The sequence below is a fragment of the Crocuta crocuta genome, unplaced genomic scaffold (genome assembly GCF_008692635.1).
Source record: "Crocuta crocuta isolate KB4526 unplaced genomic scaffold, BGI_CrCroc_1.0 scaffold73, whole genome shotgun sequence".
Classification (NCBI taxonomy): Eukaryota; Metazoa; Chordata; class Mammalia; order Carnivora; family Hyaenidae; genus Crocuta; species Crocuta crocuta.
This window is the reverse complement of record NW_027529443.1, coordinates 6,991,956-7,013,657: the sequence shown is the minus strand read 5'-3', so window position 1 is coordinate 7,013,657 and position 21,702 is coordinate 6,991,956. Positions and strand designations below refer to the sequence as shown.

Below are 21,702 nucleotides of genomic sequence, written 5' to 3'. Positions count from 1 at the left end.
TCTCCCTTTATCTCTCTCAGTCTCTTTCACATACTCCTGTTTGAGCAGGTTAGCACCTTTCTTGAAGCCCGGATAAATTAATGACAACAGACTGAGAGGCTGGTGGATCCTTCCTCAGCCCCTGGCCACCATTGCCAGGCAGTTACAAAGAATTGTAGCTATTCCCACAACCATTCTGTGGTTAAGTCAGATGGGGAGGTTCCCTGGGACATAAAGAATGCATGGGTGAGGTGGATGACAGTTTCAGGTGCAGAGGCAGAGGCTACATGCCCCAAAGTGTACCTGGCCACTTCACTTTGTTCACATGTACTTTCAAGATCATATTCTGTTTCTAGCTGTGTTCCTGTTTTGGTTTTGTTTTGTTTAACTTCGTGGACTTTGTTTTCCCAGCTTTGATCATTTAAAGTTTGTTTCATCCTGCTCCTGGTCACCTTGTGTGGGCGCATACCTGATTCCAGTCCCTGAGATCCTGCTTCCAGCTTTGGAATTTATATCCCAGCTGTGCCCACCTTGAGAAAAGTGTGCACACATGGCATTTCCTCCAATATTAAAATTGTGAAGTTGTTTCATTCTTCAACTTCTGAATAGTTTTTATTCAGATGTTAGAGATTCCCATCTTATAGGACTTTGAATAGATTGCATGGATCAATTTTGTTACTTCCTTCTAAGATGAAAATTTCAAAAACACTTTTGGAAGTATCCCTCTTCCTTATTTCAATATGTATTTATTATAATGATTAAGTATATTTTAAACTTCTGGTAAAATTTTTAAAACTCCTAAAGCTTTTCATGCATTCCTAATATCCATTAGTTTGCTATGCCTATGTTCGAAAAAAATGTTTTAAATTTACTTTTTAAAAAATATTTATTTTTGAAAGGGAGAGAGACAGAGCACAAGTCGAGGAGGGAGAGAGAAAGAGAGGGAGACACAGAATCTGAAGCAGGCTCCAGGCTCTGAGCTGTCAACACAAAGCCCAATGCAGGGCTCGAAATTACGAACCATGAGATCATGACCTGAGCTGAGATTGGACTCCTAACTGCCTGAGACACCCAAGCACCCCTGAGCAACAGTGTTTTAAAATTTGTATTTTTATAGTCTTTCATCCATGTAAAGCATTTTTCCGTCTTATATAGAAAAGGCAGTCAGACACATTTGCTTTTATGTGGGCAACTGACACATTAGATTTGTTTTTCTTTCTACAGTTCAAGGCTTTTCTTCAGAACGAGATTTTGAAGAGTATGTTAAAGAAGAGAATAACTCTAAAAAAGTGTTGGCTGCTATTATTTTTGACCATGAATTCCAAAATAGTGATGATCCCCTACCACTTAAGGTAAGAAGGTTTTATTTAGAAACTTCAGAAGTATACTTCAAGTTTCTGAAGTTTAATGAAGTATAGGCATAATTATTTCATTTAAGTGGGGAGACCACAACTTACCCAAGAGCATACTGCTTATACATAGTTGAGTGGAGATTTAAATCCAAATTTAACTAATTTCTGTATATGTGCATTTATTTAGCCAGAGCTTTATGTTGGTGGGGAAAGAATTGAATTTACCACATACTAGATTTTCTTCTTATAAATCAGAATCATAGGAGACATTGACCACCAACTTCCCACTGTATCTGATGTGGCAGCTGTCCCCACCTCTGTACATGATGGTGAAATGAATGCAGATTTCACATCTCAAAAGACCTAAGGTGTTAAAGCGGATGCATCTTCACCAGCATGGAACACAGCATGAAAATGTTCCTTTTTCTTTCGTTTGAGTCTCATAATTTTTCTTCAAAATCTAAATCTAGAAAACAATGCTAAGGTTTAGACAAGTGGAATCAGAATTAGGACATAGGCAGACTCTGAGGAAGATTCTGATAACAACCTCCAAGAAGGAGAGACAAGGACTGTGCTTTGAACTTGGTGTCATGGTGTTGAGGGAAATAACCAATCTATGGTATAGATGTATGCATGAAGCTACAATTCTGCATCTGGTTCTCAGTGGAATGAAAAAGTAAGGAAAACCACTTGGTTGTAAGTACAGTTGGAGGTATGTTTTCATTCAAGTTACTGATATGGTGTAAGCTGGTGTTGATGTACGCTCATCAGTGTATATGAGCCTGGTCAAAATGGTTTTGGTACAGTTTCAAACTTTGCCTGTTCTGCTTTACACAATCTCCCCACTGTCCCTGCCACTTGGCTCACTCTTACCCTTAACATTGCTACTGTGACTTGCTGTACAGTGTCTCTCCTAACCACACCCACCTCTTTCTTCCTCCATACTCCCATAAATGCTCCTTACATGTTACTATCACTGATTTTGCTATAAAGTAAATATATACATTGTCTCAACTATAATTTGAGCTTCTTGAGTAATAGGTGCTATGTCTTAATCCTTGAACATGCAATAAGTGTCTGAAGCTTTTGACTTGATAAGTGAGTATATTAATATTTACCTAGATTTGTGACATCTGCCTGCCCCTCCTGGTGTTACTGATTTCTCTGGTCTGACCCTTGACTCTAGGTAACTGCTGGACCATTTTGCTGTCTTGTTAAGCTACTTAGACCCAGCATGCTTTACCTTGAAGTTTACTTAGTATCTAGAATTAGTATTATCTTTTCATTTAATAATGAAATTATGCGGTATTCCATATTTATGTTTTATCACATTTCTCCTCTGTCCTCATGTGGGATTCTTTATTATGTTACAGTCACTTTTAGGAGCGGAAGGGATTTTCCTCTCAAAACACTTGGCTGACATAAAGGGAAGAGAACTTAGCAACATTTTTTGGTGTGTTTCATTTCAGTTTGCATGCCAGCTGTCTATTTCAGGCAAAAGACATTGGCAGTGGTTTGCAAGTTGCCACCATGTTTGTTTACCGCAAACCCACAATAGCCATATGACAAGTCTGTTCCGCTGCCTAACGTTCAGAATCCACTTAGAGCTCAACAGTCTGCCTCAGAAATCACATACATGCGATTTTTCTTCAACTTCCTTTTGTTTCTCATTCTTGCTTAATTATCTTTTGTTTACAAATATTGTTTTTTTTTGTTCCCTGTAGGTAAAATATTATCTGCGTTTTAGTAGTTTTCAGAGGAACAGGTATGTGGGTTTTGTCCGAACAGAAGGCTGGGAAACAGGTGTTCTCTTTTCAACTTTTCCTTCTTTGGGACCCAGAAGTGAACGTAGTTCACATGGGGGGAGTCCTGGTAAGCAGATCTTTAATCATACTTATTTTTATATCCTCTTCATATGGCTCTTAAGGTATCACATGTTTGTACCTATATTTCTTCAACCTTGAGATGAAAATTGTTAATTTTTAACTAATTGTGCTGTTGATTTCTTTTCTTTTTTTTTAATTTAAATTCAAGTTAGTTAACATACAGTGGAGTCTTGGTTTCAGGAGTAGAATCTAGTGATTCATCTCTTATATATGGCACCCAGTGCTCATTCGTAAAGGTGCCCTCCTTAATGCCCATCACCCATTTACCCCATCCCCCCCCATCCACGTCCCTCCAGAAACTCTGTTTGTTCTATTTCAGAGTCTCTTATGGTTTGCCTCCCTCTCTGTTTTTATCTTATTTTTCCTTCCCTTCCCCCATGTTCATCTGTTGTGTTTCTTAAGTTCTACTGGTGATTTCTTTATTTGAAATTTTAAGTGTCCCAATACCTATATAATTTCTATACATTGAAACAATGTATTTTTATCTTTTCCTGGTCATTGTATATCCTTATTTTTTCATGTAGGTTTACTTGTGAAATTTTGATTTTAATGACTTTAATGTACATGTCCTGGGTACTGACACAGTCTGATCCATTATAACTGTATGCTATTCTGTTCGGTTGCTAAACAGTTTCTAATATAGCTATAGTAATTTAAAATCTATTATACAAACTACCATTAAAACATCTTTAATGTGGGGCTTTGTTTTCATTAACAATAATGCACATTTACCTTGAGGAAATTATTCAACAAGAAAAACAAGCTATAACCAATTTAGCATAATTCATAAAAATTTGAAATAACTGGCATCTTAAATATGGTAGATGAATAACAAAGGTATAAAATTTAATTTGGCTGAACATTGTACAGTCATTAAAAATAACCATCATTAAATCTTCTGAAAAAGTAGAGTTCAGAACTGAACTTTGAAATGATCACTGTATAAACTACATATTAATCAGCACAAAGCTGGGACAAATTTCTAAACAGGAAAACATTTACTCTGTTAGGTGGTGGGATTGTTTTGCATGTTATTATTTTCTTTAAAACATATTTTAAACTTTTTCCCATCATAAAATTTAACAAGGAATCTTATGTCCTTTCCACCATATATACTGCATTATGAACTTCGCCCAGGATATGACTTTATAAAGGTTAGTTGGAGAATTCTGAGGATTGCCAGAGATATGCAAATACACTGCAGAAGGGAGGCTGCAGAGGCTGATACATCCGAACTGGGGAGCGGTCTGACAGTGGCAGCTGTATTATTTCATTAGGCTGCTATAACAAAATACATACCACACACTGGGCAGCTTATAAACAACAGAAGTTTCTTGTTCACAGTTCTGGAGGCTATGAAGTTCAAGATCAAGGCTCAGCATGGTCATGTTCTGGTGAGGAACCCCCTTCCCAGTTTCTCACTTGTACCTTCTCACCATGTCCTCAGTTGGTGGAAGGGACTAAGGAGGTCTCTGGAGCCTCTTTTATAAGGCACTAATCCCACTTATGAGGGCTGTACTCTCATGATTAGAACACATCTCACAGATTCCCACTTCCTAATACCATCACCCGTAGGGGTTAGGATTTCAACATATGGATTTGGGAAGACATGAACACTCAGACCATAGTAGTAGCCAAATTAAGAATATGTTCCCGGGTAGAAACTCTAAGAAACTCTTTCTAATGATCCATAGAGAGTTCTTGGCACTGCTGGTTGTAGTGGCAAGGAATAGTAGGCAATCTGTAAGTTAAGTTGAGACCCAGGTCCGGCACAACTCAACCAGACTCTTGGAATGTAAATGATCAACTCTTCCCTCTAGCTGTATGACAAAGGAAGGAGCTAGAGTCTTTAAGAAAACAGAACAAACGATTATACATTTTAATGTCCACTGTTCCTTTAATCACAATTTCTGGCATGAGATCCAAAATTATAGGATATGCAAAGAAGCAGGAAAATGTTACCTAAAATGAAAAGAAAAAAGAGTCATTATAAATAAGCGGACAGTGGGGCACCTGGGTGGCTCAGTACGTTAAGCGTCCAACTTCAGTTCAGGTCATGATCTCACGGTTCATGGGTGTGAGCTCTGCATCAGGCTCTGTGCTGACAGTTCAGAGCCTGGAGCTTGCTTCAGATTCTGTCTCTCTCTCCTCTGCTCTTCCCCGACTCATGCTCTGTCTGTCTCTGTCTCTCAAAAATAAATAAACATAAAAAAATAAAAAAAAAATAAGCAGACAGAGAAGCTAGATATTGGAATTAGTAGACGAGGATTTTAAAATATTTTTGAGTATTTTGATGTCGTGTTGATAGCAACTACTCCCTGATATAATTTGATGAAAAGGGCACTTTGCATCTGTGGTTTCTTTCTCTAAAAGTTTTAATTCTAGTCTATTAGTAAAAAAAAAAAAAAAATCATACAAACCCAAACTGTAGATCATTGTCCAAAATACATGCCCAGTATTCTTGAAAACTCTTAAGGTTTTAAAAAACAAGAAAGGATGATAAAGTTTCATAGATCAGAGGAAACTATGGAGACATAACAACTAAATACAATGTAGTATCCTGGATGGGGGTCCTGGAACAGGAAAAAAAATGACATTGAGGAGAAACTAGTGAATCCAGAGTTTGTATAAATTAGAAATTGTATTGTGCCATTGTCAATTTCTTAGTTATGACAGATTTACCATGATAATATAAGATATAATATTTGGGAAGCTGGATGCAGGGTATATACAATATTTCTCAATCTTTTTTTAATCGTTGCCCTTCCTCTAGAAGAAATCGTTTAGGACATTTTCTCCCTAAGTGTTCTCCTCATGAAATTTTAATACCACAAATACACTACAGATCTGTTCTATGTGCTACAGCCTGACTGAAGTTGTATAACCCTCTGTTGAGAATGCATGGTATATGGGACTGTCCCTATTATTTTTGCAACTTTACTGTAAGACTACATTTTTCCCCAAAACATAGAAGTCTATTTAAAAAAACCTCTCCAAACCAAAGCAGCAATACAAGCGAAGTTTCTGGGGGCACCTGGGCAGCTCAGTTAAGCATCTAGCTCTTGATTTTGGCTCAGGTCATGATCTCATGGTGGTGAGATCCATCACTGCTTCGAGCCCTGCTTTGGGCTCTACACTGGGCATGGAGCCTGCTTTCACAGACTCTCACTCTCTCCCTCTGCCCCTTCCCTGCTTGTGCACTTGCATGCATGTATGCTCTCTTCTCCCTCTTACTCAGAAAAAAAAAAAAAGTTTCTGAATCTGATCAAGTACTTGTGTGAGAAATTCGCTATCTTCCTACTGAAATATTGAACATTTCTCCCCTAATAATCAGGAATCAAATAAAGATGTTTACTTTCATCAGTTCTATTCATCATTATTACTGGAAGTCCTAGCTTATATCAGAAAAAGAGATGAAATAAAAGGAATAGATTTTGGAAAGGAAGGAGTGAAATTATCTTTGTTTGAAGTTGACAGAGTCACATATGCAGGAAATTCTAAATCGATCCACAAAAAAAGTACTACATACACTATATTAATTTAGCAAATACCCAAGATAGAAAGCCAGTCTACAAAAATAAATTACAAATCCACACCAAAAACAACAAAACATTTCTGAGAGATAATTTAAATACCTAAACAAATGATAAGATACCTAAATTCATTGGTTGGGTGACTCAAAATTGTTAGGATGTAGAGTCTCCCTAAATTGATCTATGATAGCAATATAGTGACAGTCAAAATCCCAGCAGTCTTTTTTGGAAAAAATTGGCAAGCTTATTCTAAAATTTATAAGGAGATGCAAAGGTTCTAGCTTAGTAAAAAAAAGTCATGAAAAAGAATGCCAATGTTAAAGAATATTTAAGACTTACTACAAATCTGTGTAATTAAGACATAACTGTATAGATGTAAGGATGAAGATATACATTAATAAATGGAATGAGGTGTCTGGAAATAGACATTCGATTTTCCACAAAGATGCCAATATAAGTCACTGGGAAAATGAAATCTTTTGAACAAATTGTGATGGAATAACATGGCATTTATATGGAAAGAATCAATCTTGACACTAACTCATATCTACACAAAGTTAACTAACGAGATGATCATAAACCTAAATGTAAAAGCTAAAATCATAAATCTTCCACAACAAAATTTATGAGAATATCTTCATGAATTTGGGGCTAGCAATGATTCATTAAGACAGAAAAAGTATTACCATAAAAGGAAAAAAATGGACAAATTGATTTCATTAAAATTAAATACTTCTGCTTATGTGAAAGACACTATTAAAAATAGTAAGGCAAGGAGTGCCTGAGTGGCTCAGTTGGCTAAGTATCCAACTCTTGATTTTTGCTCAATTCATGATCTCACAGTTTGTGAGTTCGAGCCCCTCATTGGGCTCTGCATTCACTGTGCAGAGCCTGCTTCAGATTCTCTGTCTTCCTCTTTCTGTCCCTCCCCTGCTAACACTTACATGCACTCTCTCTCCCTCCCTCTCTCTCTAAAAATAAAAAAAAAGAACATCAGAAAAATATATAGTAAGGAAAGATCAGAAGGGAGAAAATGTGACACAGGTTTACATTAAAAATTTATAAAGAATTTGTATAGATTAATAGAAAAATCAGTTTTAGATGTCACAGCAATACCACATTTTAATAAAAGTTCTTTAAGTGTTTGCTTATTTTCATACTAAAGTTATGTGACAGCAAGAAGCTATTTGCATACTACCACAGATCCAAAGACCACACTGAGTATCACTGCCTTAGTGGACGTCAGCTCATATAACTCATTGTGAACTTAACTTAATTTTTCAAATGTCAAGGGTACTGAATTAAAGTCTGTACCTATGCAGTAATTCTCATTCAGTTGATTGAAATTGCAGAAAGCAGTTCTGTATTTTCACACAATATTTTACTTTCTAGAAACTAGGAATTAGTATCCTTTTATTATTTTTTAATATATGTATTATATATAAAATGTATAATTTATTATTATATATTATTTATAATTTATTATTATATGTTAAATTTATAATTAATATATATTTGTATATATATATTTCTTGGAGAGAGTGTGTGTGACCAAGCAGGACAGAGGCAGAGAGGGAGAAAGAGAGAGAATCCAAACAGGCTTCACACTGTCATCGTGGAGCCCAACATAGGGCTTAAACCCGCAAACCATGAGATCATGACCTGAGCCTAAATCAGGAGTTGAATGCTTAACTGATTAAGCCACCCAGGCACCCCAGGATCCTTTTAAAAAGAATCTTTTAAAGCCCCACAAATGAATAAACAAAAAGCAGAATCAGACCTATAAATACAGAGAACAAGCTGAGGGTTGCCAGAGGAGGGAGGGATAGGAAAAATGGGTGAAGGAGAATGGGAGATACAGGCTTCCATTTAAGGAGTAAATATTCCATGGGAATAATAAGTCACAATGTAAGGAATATAGTCAATTGTAGTGTAATAGCATTTTATGGTGATAGATGGTATCTGCACTTATGGTGAGCATAGCATAATGTATAAACTTGTGAAATTACTATGGTGTAGACCAGAAACTAATGTAACATTGTATGTCAACCATACTCATATTTTTTTTAATAATAAAAAGTATTATGTATTTGTATGGGGAGCCATAATAGCTGTTTAAGACTATAACAAGGGCCTCTTTACAATAACTAATTTGTTGTTCGTCTTTGACATACTTCAGTTACCTTTTATTTTGTTCAGCCTGGCTATTACTTGTTCTGTTGTACTTAGCAATCCTTGTTTTCTCATTTAGGGTACATCACTGAAGGGTTCCTGGTTATGCAGCATGCCGTGGATATTGCCATCATGAAATATCATAACCACAAGGCTACACAAAAGCTATTCCAAGAAGTCACTGTATTTGTTCAGAGATTTCCATATCCAGCATATTCTCATGATTACTTCTTTACCTTTTTGGGTATTTTCCTCCCTTTAGTAATCTTATTTATCTTCTCTATGAATCATCTTACCCTCATTCAAGCTATTGTGTGGGAAAAGGAAAACCGATTGAAGGTAACTCTCCTTTTCTTGTGGTAGATAGAGCATCTGTAGAAAAAGCTGTGTCTGTAGCATAAATTTTTGTGGAGGGTTGGCATATTTCTCAGCACAGTGGATGCTTTTGTTTCAGTAGCAGCCAAAAAGTGAACACTTACTTCTCTTGGCAGCTTTCTAGAATTTTTTTTATTGGAATTCTTGGTTTGGTCTTTAGTTTTAGTTCCATAAGACTACATCACAAGATAATTACAGATAGAATTTAAATGCCAAATGCTCTAAATCTCTTTGGAATAAGGTGAGTTACGAAGAAATAATCAACTGGGCTTGTAGAATTGTCTTGATGAATTTGGATACAATTAAATTGCAAGATTCAATGATTAGTTTTTCTGTTTTCTGATACCTCAATTTTTTTTTCTAAATGGCATAGTTCTCTTTAGAATTTCTGTGTCTTGGTCAGAGAGCATGTTGTGTTATGGCCACAGGCTTTGCAGCTCAAACTTCAGTCATTTAAGCCAATGATTTATATATATATTATAAAGTGTATATATACACACACATATATGTAAAGTATATAATGTACATAATATAAATAAAATACATGTATATAAAACAATTTTATATAATATATAAATATATAATATAAATAGGAGGAGATGACTTATACAACTTACATGTATGTATACACACACACACACAAATACATATACATATGATTGATTTATTGCCTAATTTGTTTTAGGAACTCTGATAAATTGTAGATTTAAATCCTGTCTCTGTTATTTATTAATTATGACATAACTTCTCTAGCCTTTTTTCTCAGATATAAATTTAATATAACTAATTTGCAGGGCTGTCATGATAATTAAACTAGATATTATGTGAAAAATCATCACTATCCAGTCACCTGGACCTGCTGTTTTGAGGCTTAAAGGAGGAAATGCATGTTGAGTATTTGATACATTCCCAAGCATGTAGTGAATGCTCAGTAGCTGTCAGATGTGACCATTAACATCAGCCATCTCCATGTCACTTACCTCTTTGTGTGATCTTGAATTATGTCATTTTCTCCCTTTCCTTTCTTAGTGGCCATGCCACTTCACAGATCAGTCTCATGTTGTTTCTCAACATCCAGCTCTTCTACCCAGGGCTCTGGTCACACATCTTACCCATCCATCAAACGAATGGCTTTTTTGAAACTTCCTTTATGTTTATGTTTCCTCTGACTGTAATGCTTTCCTCTTTCTTTTCTGGTTGCTGAACACACAGTTAACCTACTTGTGTCAAATTTTGTGCTGCCACCTCCTTGTTGATGATCTCTCTTTAATTCTCAATTATAATTTAAGACTTTTTTCTTTGAGTCCCCAGAACATGATACATAAATGTCAATATTGTGACTTATTTATATTTCTTTTTTTTTAAATTTTCATTGAAGTGTATAACATACATACAGAAATGTGCGCAAATTCTTAGTGTATGTGTTTTAATCCCTTCAGGCTACTGTAACAAAAATATCAAACTGTGTAACTTATAAGCAATAAAAATTTACTTTTCTCATTTCTGGAGCTGAGAAAGTCCAAGTTCAAGGTGCCAGCAGATTCAGAATGTCTGATGAGAACCCACTCCATGGTTCGTAGATGGCACCTCATCACTGCCTCCTCCTGTGACAGAAGGAATGAGAGCCCTCTGGAGTCTCCCTTTATTTTTTATTTTTATTTTATTTTTTTTAAATTTATTTCTAGGAGAGAGAGAAAGAGAGAGACAGTGTGAGCAGGGGAGGGTCAGAGAGAGAGGGAGTCACAGACTGAAACAGGCTCCAGGCTCTGAGCTGGCAGTCAGCACAGAGCCCGCCGTGGGGCTGAACCCACGAACTGTGAGATCATGACCCAAGCAAAAGTCGGACGCTTAACCGACTAAGCCACCCAGGCGCCCCTGGGGTCTCCTTTTAAAGGGCACTAATCTAATTCATGAGGGCTTGTCCCTCATCACCTCATTATCTCTCAGTGGCCCCACCTCAAAGTGCTGTTACAATGGGGACTAGGTTCTCAACTCAAGAATTTAGAGGAGACACTGACATTCAAACTATCGTAGTAGAGTTGAATGGTTATCATAAAGAAAGTATGCCCATATTATCATGACCCTGTTAAGAAATAAAACACTACCAACACTTTAGAAGTCTGCTTGTGTTCCCCTCAAAACGTTTTCCCCAAAATATACAGTTACCTGATTTCTAATATTTTTAATATTCTAAAACTAATCTGAGTTAGTTTTGTCTGTTTTGAACTTGATATAAATGGAATCATGCACTATATTATATTGTGTCCATGTGATTCTTTTCAGCTAAATATATAGCTGTAGTTCATTTATATTCATTGAGTTATATGAGTTTTAAGATTCCATTGTATGACTATCAAAATTTATCTATTTTCCTTCAGTGTTTGGAGTTTGGGTATAGTAAGTAATTCTGTGAATATTTTATACATTTTTTGCTGCATATTAGATTATGCATATCTAATTTTCGTACATAACGCCAATGTTTGCCAATAAAGTTTTACCAATTTTCACTTCCATTAACGATGTATGAAAATTCTCTTTGTTCTGTGTTTCACCAACATTTTTCTTCTAATTTTATCTAATTTTCCTCTAAAAATTTTTTTGAATGTTTAATTTGAGAGAGTGAATAACTCAGGGAAGGGTAGAGAGAGCAGGAGAGAGAATCCCAATTCTCTCTTGGAGCTTGATCTCACAAACCATGAGATCATGACCTGAGCCGATATCAAGAGTCAGGCACTTAATGGACTAAGGCCACCCAGTGCCCAAATTTTGTCTAATTTTCTATGTTTTTCCAATTTTATGGGAGTGTGTTGGCTTCACAAATGTAGAGATCTTTCACTTTCCATTGTTTTAATTGTACAAGTATTCTGCATCCTTGGTTAAGTTTGTTTTTTATGTATTTTACTCTTTTTAATGCTATTGTAAATGGAATTGTTTTCCTAATTTCCATTTCAGATTGCTCATTGATAGTATATAGAAGTTCTATTGATTTTTGTGTGTTGACTTTGTATTCTACTTTGATGAGTCATTTATTAATTCTGACTTTTTTATGTGTGGAATCTTTGGTATTTACATGTAAGGTCACCTCATCTGCAAACAGAATGTATATATATATATATTGCTCTGGCTAGAACTTCTAATACCATGTTGAATAGAAGCAGTGAAAGCTAGTATCATTGCTTTTCTCTTGATCTCAGGTGCAAGAGTATGATATTAGCTATTATTTTTTCATATGGTCTTTGTTATATTGAGGAAGTTCCCATCTATTCCTGGTTCGTTGAGTGTTTTATCAGTTTGAATTTCTGCATCAACTGAGATAATCCTGTGTTTTCTCTGAATGTGGTGTATTATAATCGTTGATTTTGTATGTTGAACCCTTCTTGCATTCCAGGAATAAATCCTACTTGGTTATGGTGTATATAATCCTTTCAACATGCTGCTAAGTCTGGTTTGGTATTATTTTGTTGAAAAACGTCGTGTCAATATTCACAAGGGATATTGGTCTATAGTTTCTTTTCTTGTGTATCTGTATGACCCCTGGACATACATGAGTATGAGTATGAGTTCCCTCCTCTTCAAGTTTTTGGAAGAGTTTGAGAAGGATGATTGCTTATTCTTTTTGAAATATTTGATAGCTTTCACCAGTAAAGCCTTCTGCCCCAGGGATGTTCTTTGGTAGATTGTGTGTTTTTAGGAATGTGTGCCTTTTATATAGTTTATTTAATTTTTTGGCATATAGTTGTTCACAGTATGCTTTAAGTGATTTTTTTTTCTGAGAGAGACAGACAGACAGACAGACAGCATGAGCAGGGGAGGGGGTCAGAGAGAGAGGGAGATACAGAATGTGAAGCAGGCTTCAGGCTCTGAGCTAGCTGTCAGCACAGAGCCCAACGTGGGGCTCAAATCCACGAACCATGAGATCATGACTTGAGCCGAAGTCAGACGCTCAACCAACTGAGCCACCCAGGTGCCCCTAAGTGATTGTTTTTATTTCTGTAAAACCAGAAGTAATGTCCCCAGTTTCATTTGGATTTTAGTAATTTGAGTCTTCTCTCATGTTTTTTTGTCAGTCTGGCCAAAAATTTGTCTGTTTGCTTTTATCTTTTGTAATTGAATTAAAATATACTTACATTACATATTTACATCCATAAAATATATTTATATTACATTGAATTAAAATATATTATGCCCTACTAGAAGAAATCATAATAAAAAAAGGGGATATTAATCTAAGCAATTTACAGTTTTATTTAAGGGTGTTTTATGCCTTGAACAATATCACATAAATTATTGGGGGGGGTCATCTCTGGGCTTATAAACATTATACCACTGCCCACACACTTGCTGAATAATTTTAATCAAGTCATTGATCTCCTTTTCTATGAATTGGGCATGATAATATTTCTTATTTAACCAATTTTGATTGTGGTGAAAATTAAATTAGATAATATTTGTGAAAACATTTTGTATAATTACAGTGTTTTATATGATTTTGGTTTGTGTTAATTCTCCCACAGGAGTACCTGCTTATGATAGGACTCAGTAATTGGATGCTCTGGGCTGCCTATTTCTTCGCATTCCTCTCTTTGTATTCAGTTATCATCCTTTTGATGTGTCTGATTTTCTTTGCCAAGGCGAGTGTCTATTTCACTGTAGCAGGCTATAGCTAAACTCTGAGAGGCAAAACAGATACATATGGTGTGGGCCTCCTGGATTCAGGGAGTGAACATGTGCCTATTGGTGACTCCACTCTGGAAACTCAAGTGCTGCTTAGTCCCTCAGCAAACTAAACTTATTTTTAAGATTTAAAAAAGTTTATTATTTTTGAGAGAAACAGAGGCAAAGACAAAGAGACAGAGCATGAGCGGGGGGGGGGGGAGGGCAGAAAGAGAGGAAGACACAGAATCCAAAGCAGGCTCCAGGCTCTGAGCTGTCAGCACAGAGCCCAATGCAAGGCTTGAGCTCATGAGCTATGAGAGCATGACCTGAGCCGAAGTTGGATGCTCATCTGACTGAGCCACCCAGGTGCCCCTCCAGCAAACTAAACTCTAAGTCTAGATGTATGAACCTTCTGTAGTTAATGAATTGTTTACTCATCTTCCTGAGGCTTGTCATTTGTTTCACTAGCACTTTTAAAATATTTAAAGATGTTTAATTTCTTCTTTTTTGTTTTGCTATGACACCATTTAGAGTGTGACTCAACTGGCTTCCTGATTGTTTTGCTAGATAGAACCTGTGCCAGTCATCCAATACAGTGACCCATCTCTTGTCTTCATCTTTTTGCTATGTTTTGCCATCGCCACAATATTCTTCAGCTTTATGGTTAGCACATTCTTCAACAAATGTAAGTCTAAAACTCCTGGGAAAAATTCTCGGTGACTCAGTGGGGAATATATTTGGAAGCTCCTGTGACTTTCATTTGCCATCTGTTTATAGATGTTTATATTCTAGCTAAAAAGTCAAGTATTATATGTACAAGAAATGATTTCAAAAGGAATGAAAGGAGCAGTGAAAATATAGTATAAGTATACACATGAAAAAGGATAAGAACCAAAATAAGATCATATTTGAGTATTCTTTTTAACCTTTATCTGTGGTTTCACGTATGGTACCTGTTAAACCATCCAGCAGGAATGGTAATGATTGAGATGGCTTCTGTATATTCTATTGGAGGGAATAAAGTCTGTCAGTATCTGATGATTGATCCTGCGGTATGTGTAGAGGAAGAAAACAACAGCATTGCTTGCCTGAAATAAAGGGTCTATGTACTTCACTAATAGATTTTTATTGTGTGTTTGATGTGAATTTGAAATACAGTGTCCCAGAGAGCTGACATTGACCTTGGAGACATGCATATCATATGCACAAAAAAATGACTTGATGGGACATGCAGAGAGCAATGAGAATTAATGAATCATAGCATGCACAGTAGAAAAGAATTAAAGTACTTCAAATTCATATTAAGGTTGAGATAAACCAAAGAATGCTTCCTGTAGAGGTTAGTTTTTAAACATTTTTGAAAGACTAGAAGGTTGGAATAGGAAGTCAAGTCAATGGATGCAAGAATCATTCATATCTTTGTGCTGGCACAGAATAAAGGCAAGTGAAAATTGTTTCCTTCCTTTTTGAGGGCTCATATGCCAATAGCAGTCATGACCAATAATCCTATTTCATTTTATTTTTATTTTTCACAGTATATGAGTATTGTTAGTTAATGGACCCTCACAGGCATATGATCCTTTGTACCATCTATAAGCAGCCAAACAAACGAACAAAACCAACCAACCCGGAGGGTAAAGAAAAGTGGTGTGTCAGCATAAGGCACAATGTGATACACCAAAGAGAAAAAAGAGATAGTTAGAAAACAAATACTGTTGTTTTCTGTTTCTGGCATTATGGCAGACTATATATTTAGAACATTTTTTGTACATGTCTTTTGGTATCTATATATAAGACTTTCACTATGATATATATATATTTAGAAAAGGAATTGCTGGGTCATAGGCTTTGTAAATGTCCAGCATGACTACCCATGTCCAATACTTCCAAAGTGGTTGTGTCCATTTACAGCCCCACTAGAGAAAGATGAGAATTCCTATTGCTCCATATCCTTGCCAAAATTTACTGTGTCAAACTTTAATGTGTACCATACTAGAGATATGAAATACTATCTTATAGCAGTTCACACCTGCATTTTCCCACTTACTGATGAAGCTGAGTGTTTGTTATTAATATGATTCATGTGTTTCCTTTTCTATAAAATCTGTGCATTGTTATCTATTATGATTATTGATTTGCAGGAGTTATTTATATATTCGTACTACTACCTTTTGTTAGTTGCAGATGTGTTGCAAAACTTGTCCAAGTTTGGAGCTTTTAGCTTTTTTTTAATGGTGTCTTTTAATAGCAATTTTAATGTAACCAATTGTTTTCTTTACCAATCTCATCCTTCATAATTTGTGATACTAAACATTTCAGTGAAAAAAATTATCCAAGGTTATAGAGTTATCTTCCTGTGTTCTATATAGGAATTGATTCTTTTGTATGTGGTATGACATGGTGAATTGATTTTTCTCTCAAGTGCATATTGACCATTGTCAAGGATCATGTGTATATGTGACATGTGACATAAGTCCTTTATTTCCAGATTCTCAGATGTATTCTATTGGCTTTTTATATCCATCCTTATATCAGTAACACACTTTTGAGATTACTGTGGTTTTCTAGTAAGTGTTGAAAGTGGGAAATGTGAGCCTTCAATTTTGTTCTTTGTTTTTGGCTGTTTAGAGTTCTGTGCAACTCTGAATTTTAGGTTTGGCTTTTCTTGTTCTGAAAAAAAATGGCAATTGAGATTATAAAAGATCACATGAATCTATAAATCACTTTCGGGAGTATTGTCATCTTAACAATATTGTTTTCTAATTCATTGAGACAGATTTCTTTCCATTTATATAGGTAGTCTTTAATCTCATTGAGGAATATTTTGTTTTCAAAGTACACTTCTGCAACCCCTTGGTTTAATTTATTCTTAACTATTTTATTTTTATACTCTTACAAATGGAATTCCTTTTTAATTTTATTTTCAGATTGTTCGTTGATAGTTTATAAAAATTCAGCTGAGGGGTGTCTCAGTGGCTTAGTCGGTTACACATCCAACTTCAGCTCAGGTCATGATCTACTGCTCCTGAGTTTGAGCCCCATGTTGGGCTCTGTGCTGACAGCTTAAAAGCCTGGAGCCTGCTTCAGATTCTGTCTCTGTCTCTCTGTCCCTCCCCTGCTTGCTCTCTCTCTATCTCTCAAATATAAAATATTAAGATTTTTTTTAAATTCAGCTGGTTTTTGTGTATTGATCTTGTATCCTCCATTGTTGCTGAATCTGTTCATTAGTTTTAATAGATTTTTTTTTTGTAGATTCTTTAGGACTTTCAGCATATAAGATAATGTCATCTGCAAATAGAAAAAATAAAAATAAGCTTACTTCTTCCCCTCCAATTTGGATGTTTTTTATTTTTTAATTTTTTGCCTAATTGCTCTGGCTAGGGCTTCTAGTGTTATGTGAATAGAAATGGTGAGAACACTCATATGTGGAATTTAAGAAACAAAACAGATGAACATATAGGAAGGCAGGGGAGAGAATAAAGTGGAAAAAAACCACAAGAGACTCTTTATGATAGAGAACAAACTGAAGGTTGATAGGAGAGATGTGGTGGGCAATGTGCTAGATGGGTGATGGGTATTAAGGAGGACATTTGTTCTAATGAGCACTGGGTGTTGCTGGGTGTTGTATGTAAGTTATGAATCACTGAATTCTACTTCTGAAACCAATATTATTCTGTATATTAACTAATTAAAATGTAAATTGAAAAAACAAAAACAAAGACACGGCGAAAACAGAAACTCTTCTTCCTAATGAAAAGTTTCATTCTTTAATTAAGTATCATCTTAGTTGAGGATTTTTCATAATCTCCTTTATCATGTTGAAGAAGTTGCCTTCTATTCCTAAGTTTTTGAGTTTTATATTTTTGTTTTATCATGATATGATGTTGAGTTTTGTCAAATGTGTTATCTGCACAAATCAAGACAATCATGTGGGGTTTTTTTCCTTCTTTCTGTTAATGTGGTATATTCTGTGGACTGATTTTTCTCTATTGAACTATCTTTGCATACCTGGGGCAAATCCCACTTAGTCATGGTGTAGAACCCTTTTAATTTTCTGCTATACATTTGGCAAAGTACAACATCCATTCATAATAAAACCCTCAACAAAGTAGGTCTGGAGAGAACATACCTCAACATAATAAAGGCCTTATATGAAAAACACACAGCAAACATCATACTCAATGGGGAAAAATTGAAAGATTTACCTTTAAGATCAGGAAGAAGACAAGGCTGTCCAGTCTCACCACTTTTATTCAACATTGTACTGGAAATCCTAGCCATAGTAATCAGATAATAAGAAGAAATAGAAGGCAACCATATTGGTAAGGAAGAAAGAAAACTGCCACTCTTCACAGATGACATGTTACTATATTTAGAAAACCATAAGGACTCCACCAGACTGCTATAACTGATAAATGAACTCAGTAAAGTCTCAGGATATAAAATTAGTGTACAGAAATCTATTGCATTTCTTTTTTTTTAATGTTGTTTTTTTTTTTTTTTCCTGAGAGAGAGAGACAGTGTGAGCAGGGAAGGGTCAGAGAGAGAGGGAGACACAGAATCTGAAGCACTTTTCAGGCTCTGAGCTAGCTGTCAGCACAGAGCCCAATGCGGGGCTCAAACCCACAGACCACAAGATCATGACCTGAGATGAAGTCAGATGCTTAACCAACTGAGCCACCCAGGCCCCCCAGAAATCTATTGCATTTCTATACACTAATAATAAAGCAGCAGAAAAGAAATTAAGAAAATAACCCCATTTGCAATTGCACCAAAAATAAAATACCTAGGAATGAACTTAACCACAGACGTGATGGACCTGTATTCTGAAAACTATAAAACATTGATGAAAAAAATTAGACATGAAAATTAGACATGGAAAAGCATTCCATGCTCAAGGATTGGAAGAGCAAATATTGGTAAAATGTTTATACTACCCAAGGCAATCTACAGATTTAATGCAATCCCTGTCCATATACAAACAGCATTTTTCACAAAGCTAGAACAAACAATCCTAAAATTTGTATGGAAACATAAAAGACTGAATATACAAAGCAGTTTTGTAAAAGAAAAGCAAAACTGGGGGTATCACAGTTCCAGACTTCAAGTATATTACAAAACTGTAATAAAACAGTATGGTATTAGCACAAAAATAGACACATAGATCAATGGAGCCGAATAGAAAACCCAGAAATAAACCCACCATTATATGGTAAATTAATCTTTGACAAAGGAGGAAAAAATATCCAGTGGGAAAAAGACAGTCTCTTCCAACAAATGGTGCTGGGAAAACTGGACAGCTACATGCAAAAGAATGAAACTGTACCACTTACTTATACTACACAAAAATAAACTCAAAATAGATTAAAGGCAAATGTGAGACCTGGAGCCATAAGAATCCTAGAGGAGAGCATGAGCAATAATTTCTTTGACACTGACCATAGCAACATTTTTCTAGATATATCTCCTGAGGCAAGGGAAATAAAAGCAAAGATATTTAACTACTGAGACTACATCAAACAAAATAAAAAGCTGTACACTGAAGGAAACAACCAACAAAACTAAAAGACAACCTTTAGAATGGGAGAAGATATTTATATATGACATATCTGTTAAAGGGTTAGTATCTCAAATATATAAAGAACTTATAAAACTCAGCACTCAAAAAAGCTAATAATTCAATTAAAAATGGGAAGAAGACATGAATAGACATTTTTCCAAAGAGGACATTCAGATGACCAACAGACACGTGAAAATATGCTCATCATCATTGATCATCAAGGAAATACAAATCAAAACTACAGTGAGATGTCATCTCATACCTCAGAATGTCCCTGATGGTCTAGTGGTTAGGATTTGGTGCTCTCTCATACCTCAGAATGGCTTTAACCAAAAACAGGAAAAATAACAAGTGTTGATAAGGATGTGAAGAAAAAAGAATCCTCATGTACTGTTGGTGAGAATGAAAATTGGTGGAGTCACTGTGGGAAATGGTATGTAGGTTCCCCAAAAAATTAAAAATAGAACTCCCATTATGATAAAGTCATTGCACTACTGAGTTTTTACCCAAAAAGTACAAAAACATGAATTTGCAGATATACATGTACCCCTGTGTCCATTCTAGCATTATTTACAATAGCCAAATTATGGAATCAGCCCAAATGTCCTTCAGTAGATGAACAGATAAATATGTGGCATATGTATACAATGGAATATTATTCCGCCATAAAAAAGAATTTGGCCATTTGCAACAACATGGATGGAGCTAGAGAGTATTTTGCTAAGCAAAATAAATAAGAGAAAGACAAATACCATATGATTTCACTCATGTGTGGAATTTAAGAAACAAAACAAAGTACTAAAAACAAAGGGAGGGAGAGAGAGAGAGACAGAGAGATTGAAACCATGAAACAGACTCTTAACTATAGAGAACTAACTATAGATTTACCAGAGGAGATGGTGCACTGAGTAATGTATAAAACTGTTAAATCAATGTATTGTAAACCTGAAATTAATGTAACCCTGTATGTTAACTATACTGGAATTAAAATACAAACCTTAAAAAAGGTTGCTGTATTCAGTTTACTAGATTTTGTTGATGACTTTTGTATGTGTTATTCACATCTTATTGTCTTGTGATGTCTTTCTCTGACTTTGTTACTTGGGTTATTTTGCCTTACAGAATGAGTTATGAAGCATTCCTTTCTCTATGTATTTTAGGAAGTTTGAGCAGGATTTGTGTTAATTATTCTCTAAGTTTTCATATAATTCACCAGTGAAGCGAAGCCATATAGTACTTCATTGTTTTTTATAATATGTTTTTGATAGTAATTTAATATCTTTGCTTGTTATAGGTCTGTTCAGATTTTCTGTATCTTCTTGAGTCAGTATTGGCTAGATCTGCATTTCAAAGATTTTGTCCATTGCATCAAGGCTGTGTAATTTGTTGGTGTGCAGTTATTATTAATATTTCTTATCATTTGTATTACTTTCAAGCTGGTATGAAAGTATACATCTTTCTGATTTTAGTAATTCTCTTTTTACTTAGAAGGTCTATGTAAAAATTTATTTTGTTGACCTTTTCAAAGAAAAAAACCTTGTAGTTTTCTTGATTGTCTCATTGTTTTCTTTTTCTCTATTTCATTTATCTCTACTTTAATCATTATTATTTCTTTTTTTCTGCTAGCTTTAGGTTTAGCTTGTTCTTTCTCCTTTTCCTTAAGGAGGAAAGTTATTATTAAGATATTTCTTCTTTTTAATGAAGGTATTTACAGCTATAAATTTTCCACAACAGTGCTATCATTGGATCTCCTAAGTTTGGGTATGTTGTATTTTTGTTTCATTTATCTTTAAATATTTTCTAATTTTCCTTGACTTTCTTCTTTGACACATTGTTTAAGAGATTTTTTCTTTAATTTTTACATATTTTTTATTTAATTTGTACACATTTGTGATTTTCTGCCTGATTTCTTGCTTCATTTTATTGTAGTCATAAAACAGAATTTGTATGATTTAAACCTTTTTTAAAGATTTGTTTTGTGGTCTAACATACAGTCTTTCCTAGAGAATGTTCCATTTGCACTTAAGAAGAATATATATTCTGAGGTGCTGAGGTGACTCAGTCTCTTAAGCATCTGACTCTTGATTTTGGCTCAGGTCATGATCTCATAGTTCATGAGATCAAGCCCCATGTCAGGCTCTGCACTGACAGCATGGAGCCTGCTTGGGATTCTTTCCCTTCCTTCCCCC

General features: G+C 35.2%; 1 protein-coding gene across 1 annotated transcript in view; it reads left to right on the top strand.

The window, feature by feature from the left end:
• The window catches only part of LOC144228658 (phospholipid-transporting ATPase ABCA3-like), a 130,023-nt gene that overhangs the window by 9,040 nt on the left and 99,281 nt on the right, over positions 1 to 21,702 (top strand). The window contains 5 exon segments of the mRNA XM_077760565.1: positions 1,204 to 1,331; positions 3,056 to 3,203; positions 9,002 to 9,261; positions 13,812 to 13,928; positions 14,521 to 14,638. Coding sequence (XP_077616691.1) covers positions 1,204 to 1,331; positions 3,056 to 3,203; positions 9,002 to 9,261; positions 13,812 to 13,928; positions 14,521 to 14,638 — 771 coding nt within the window.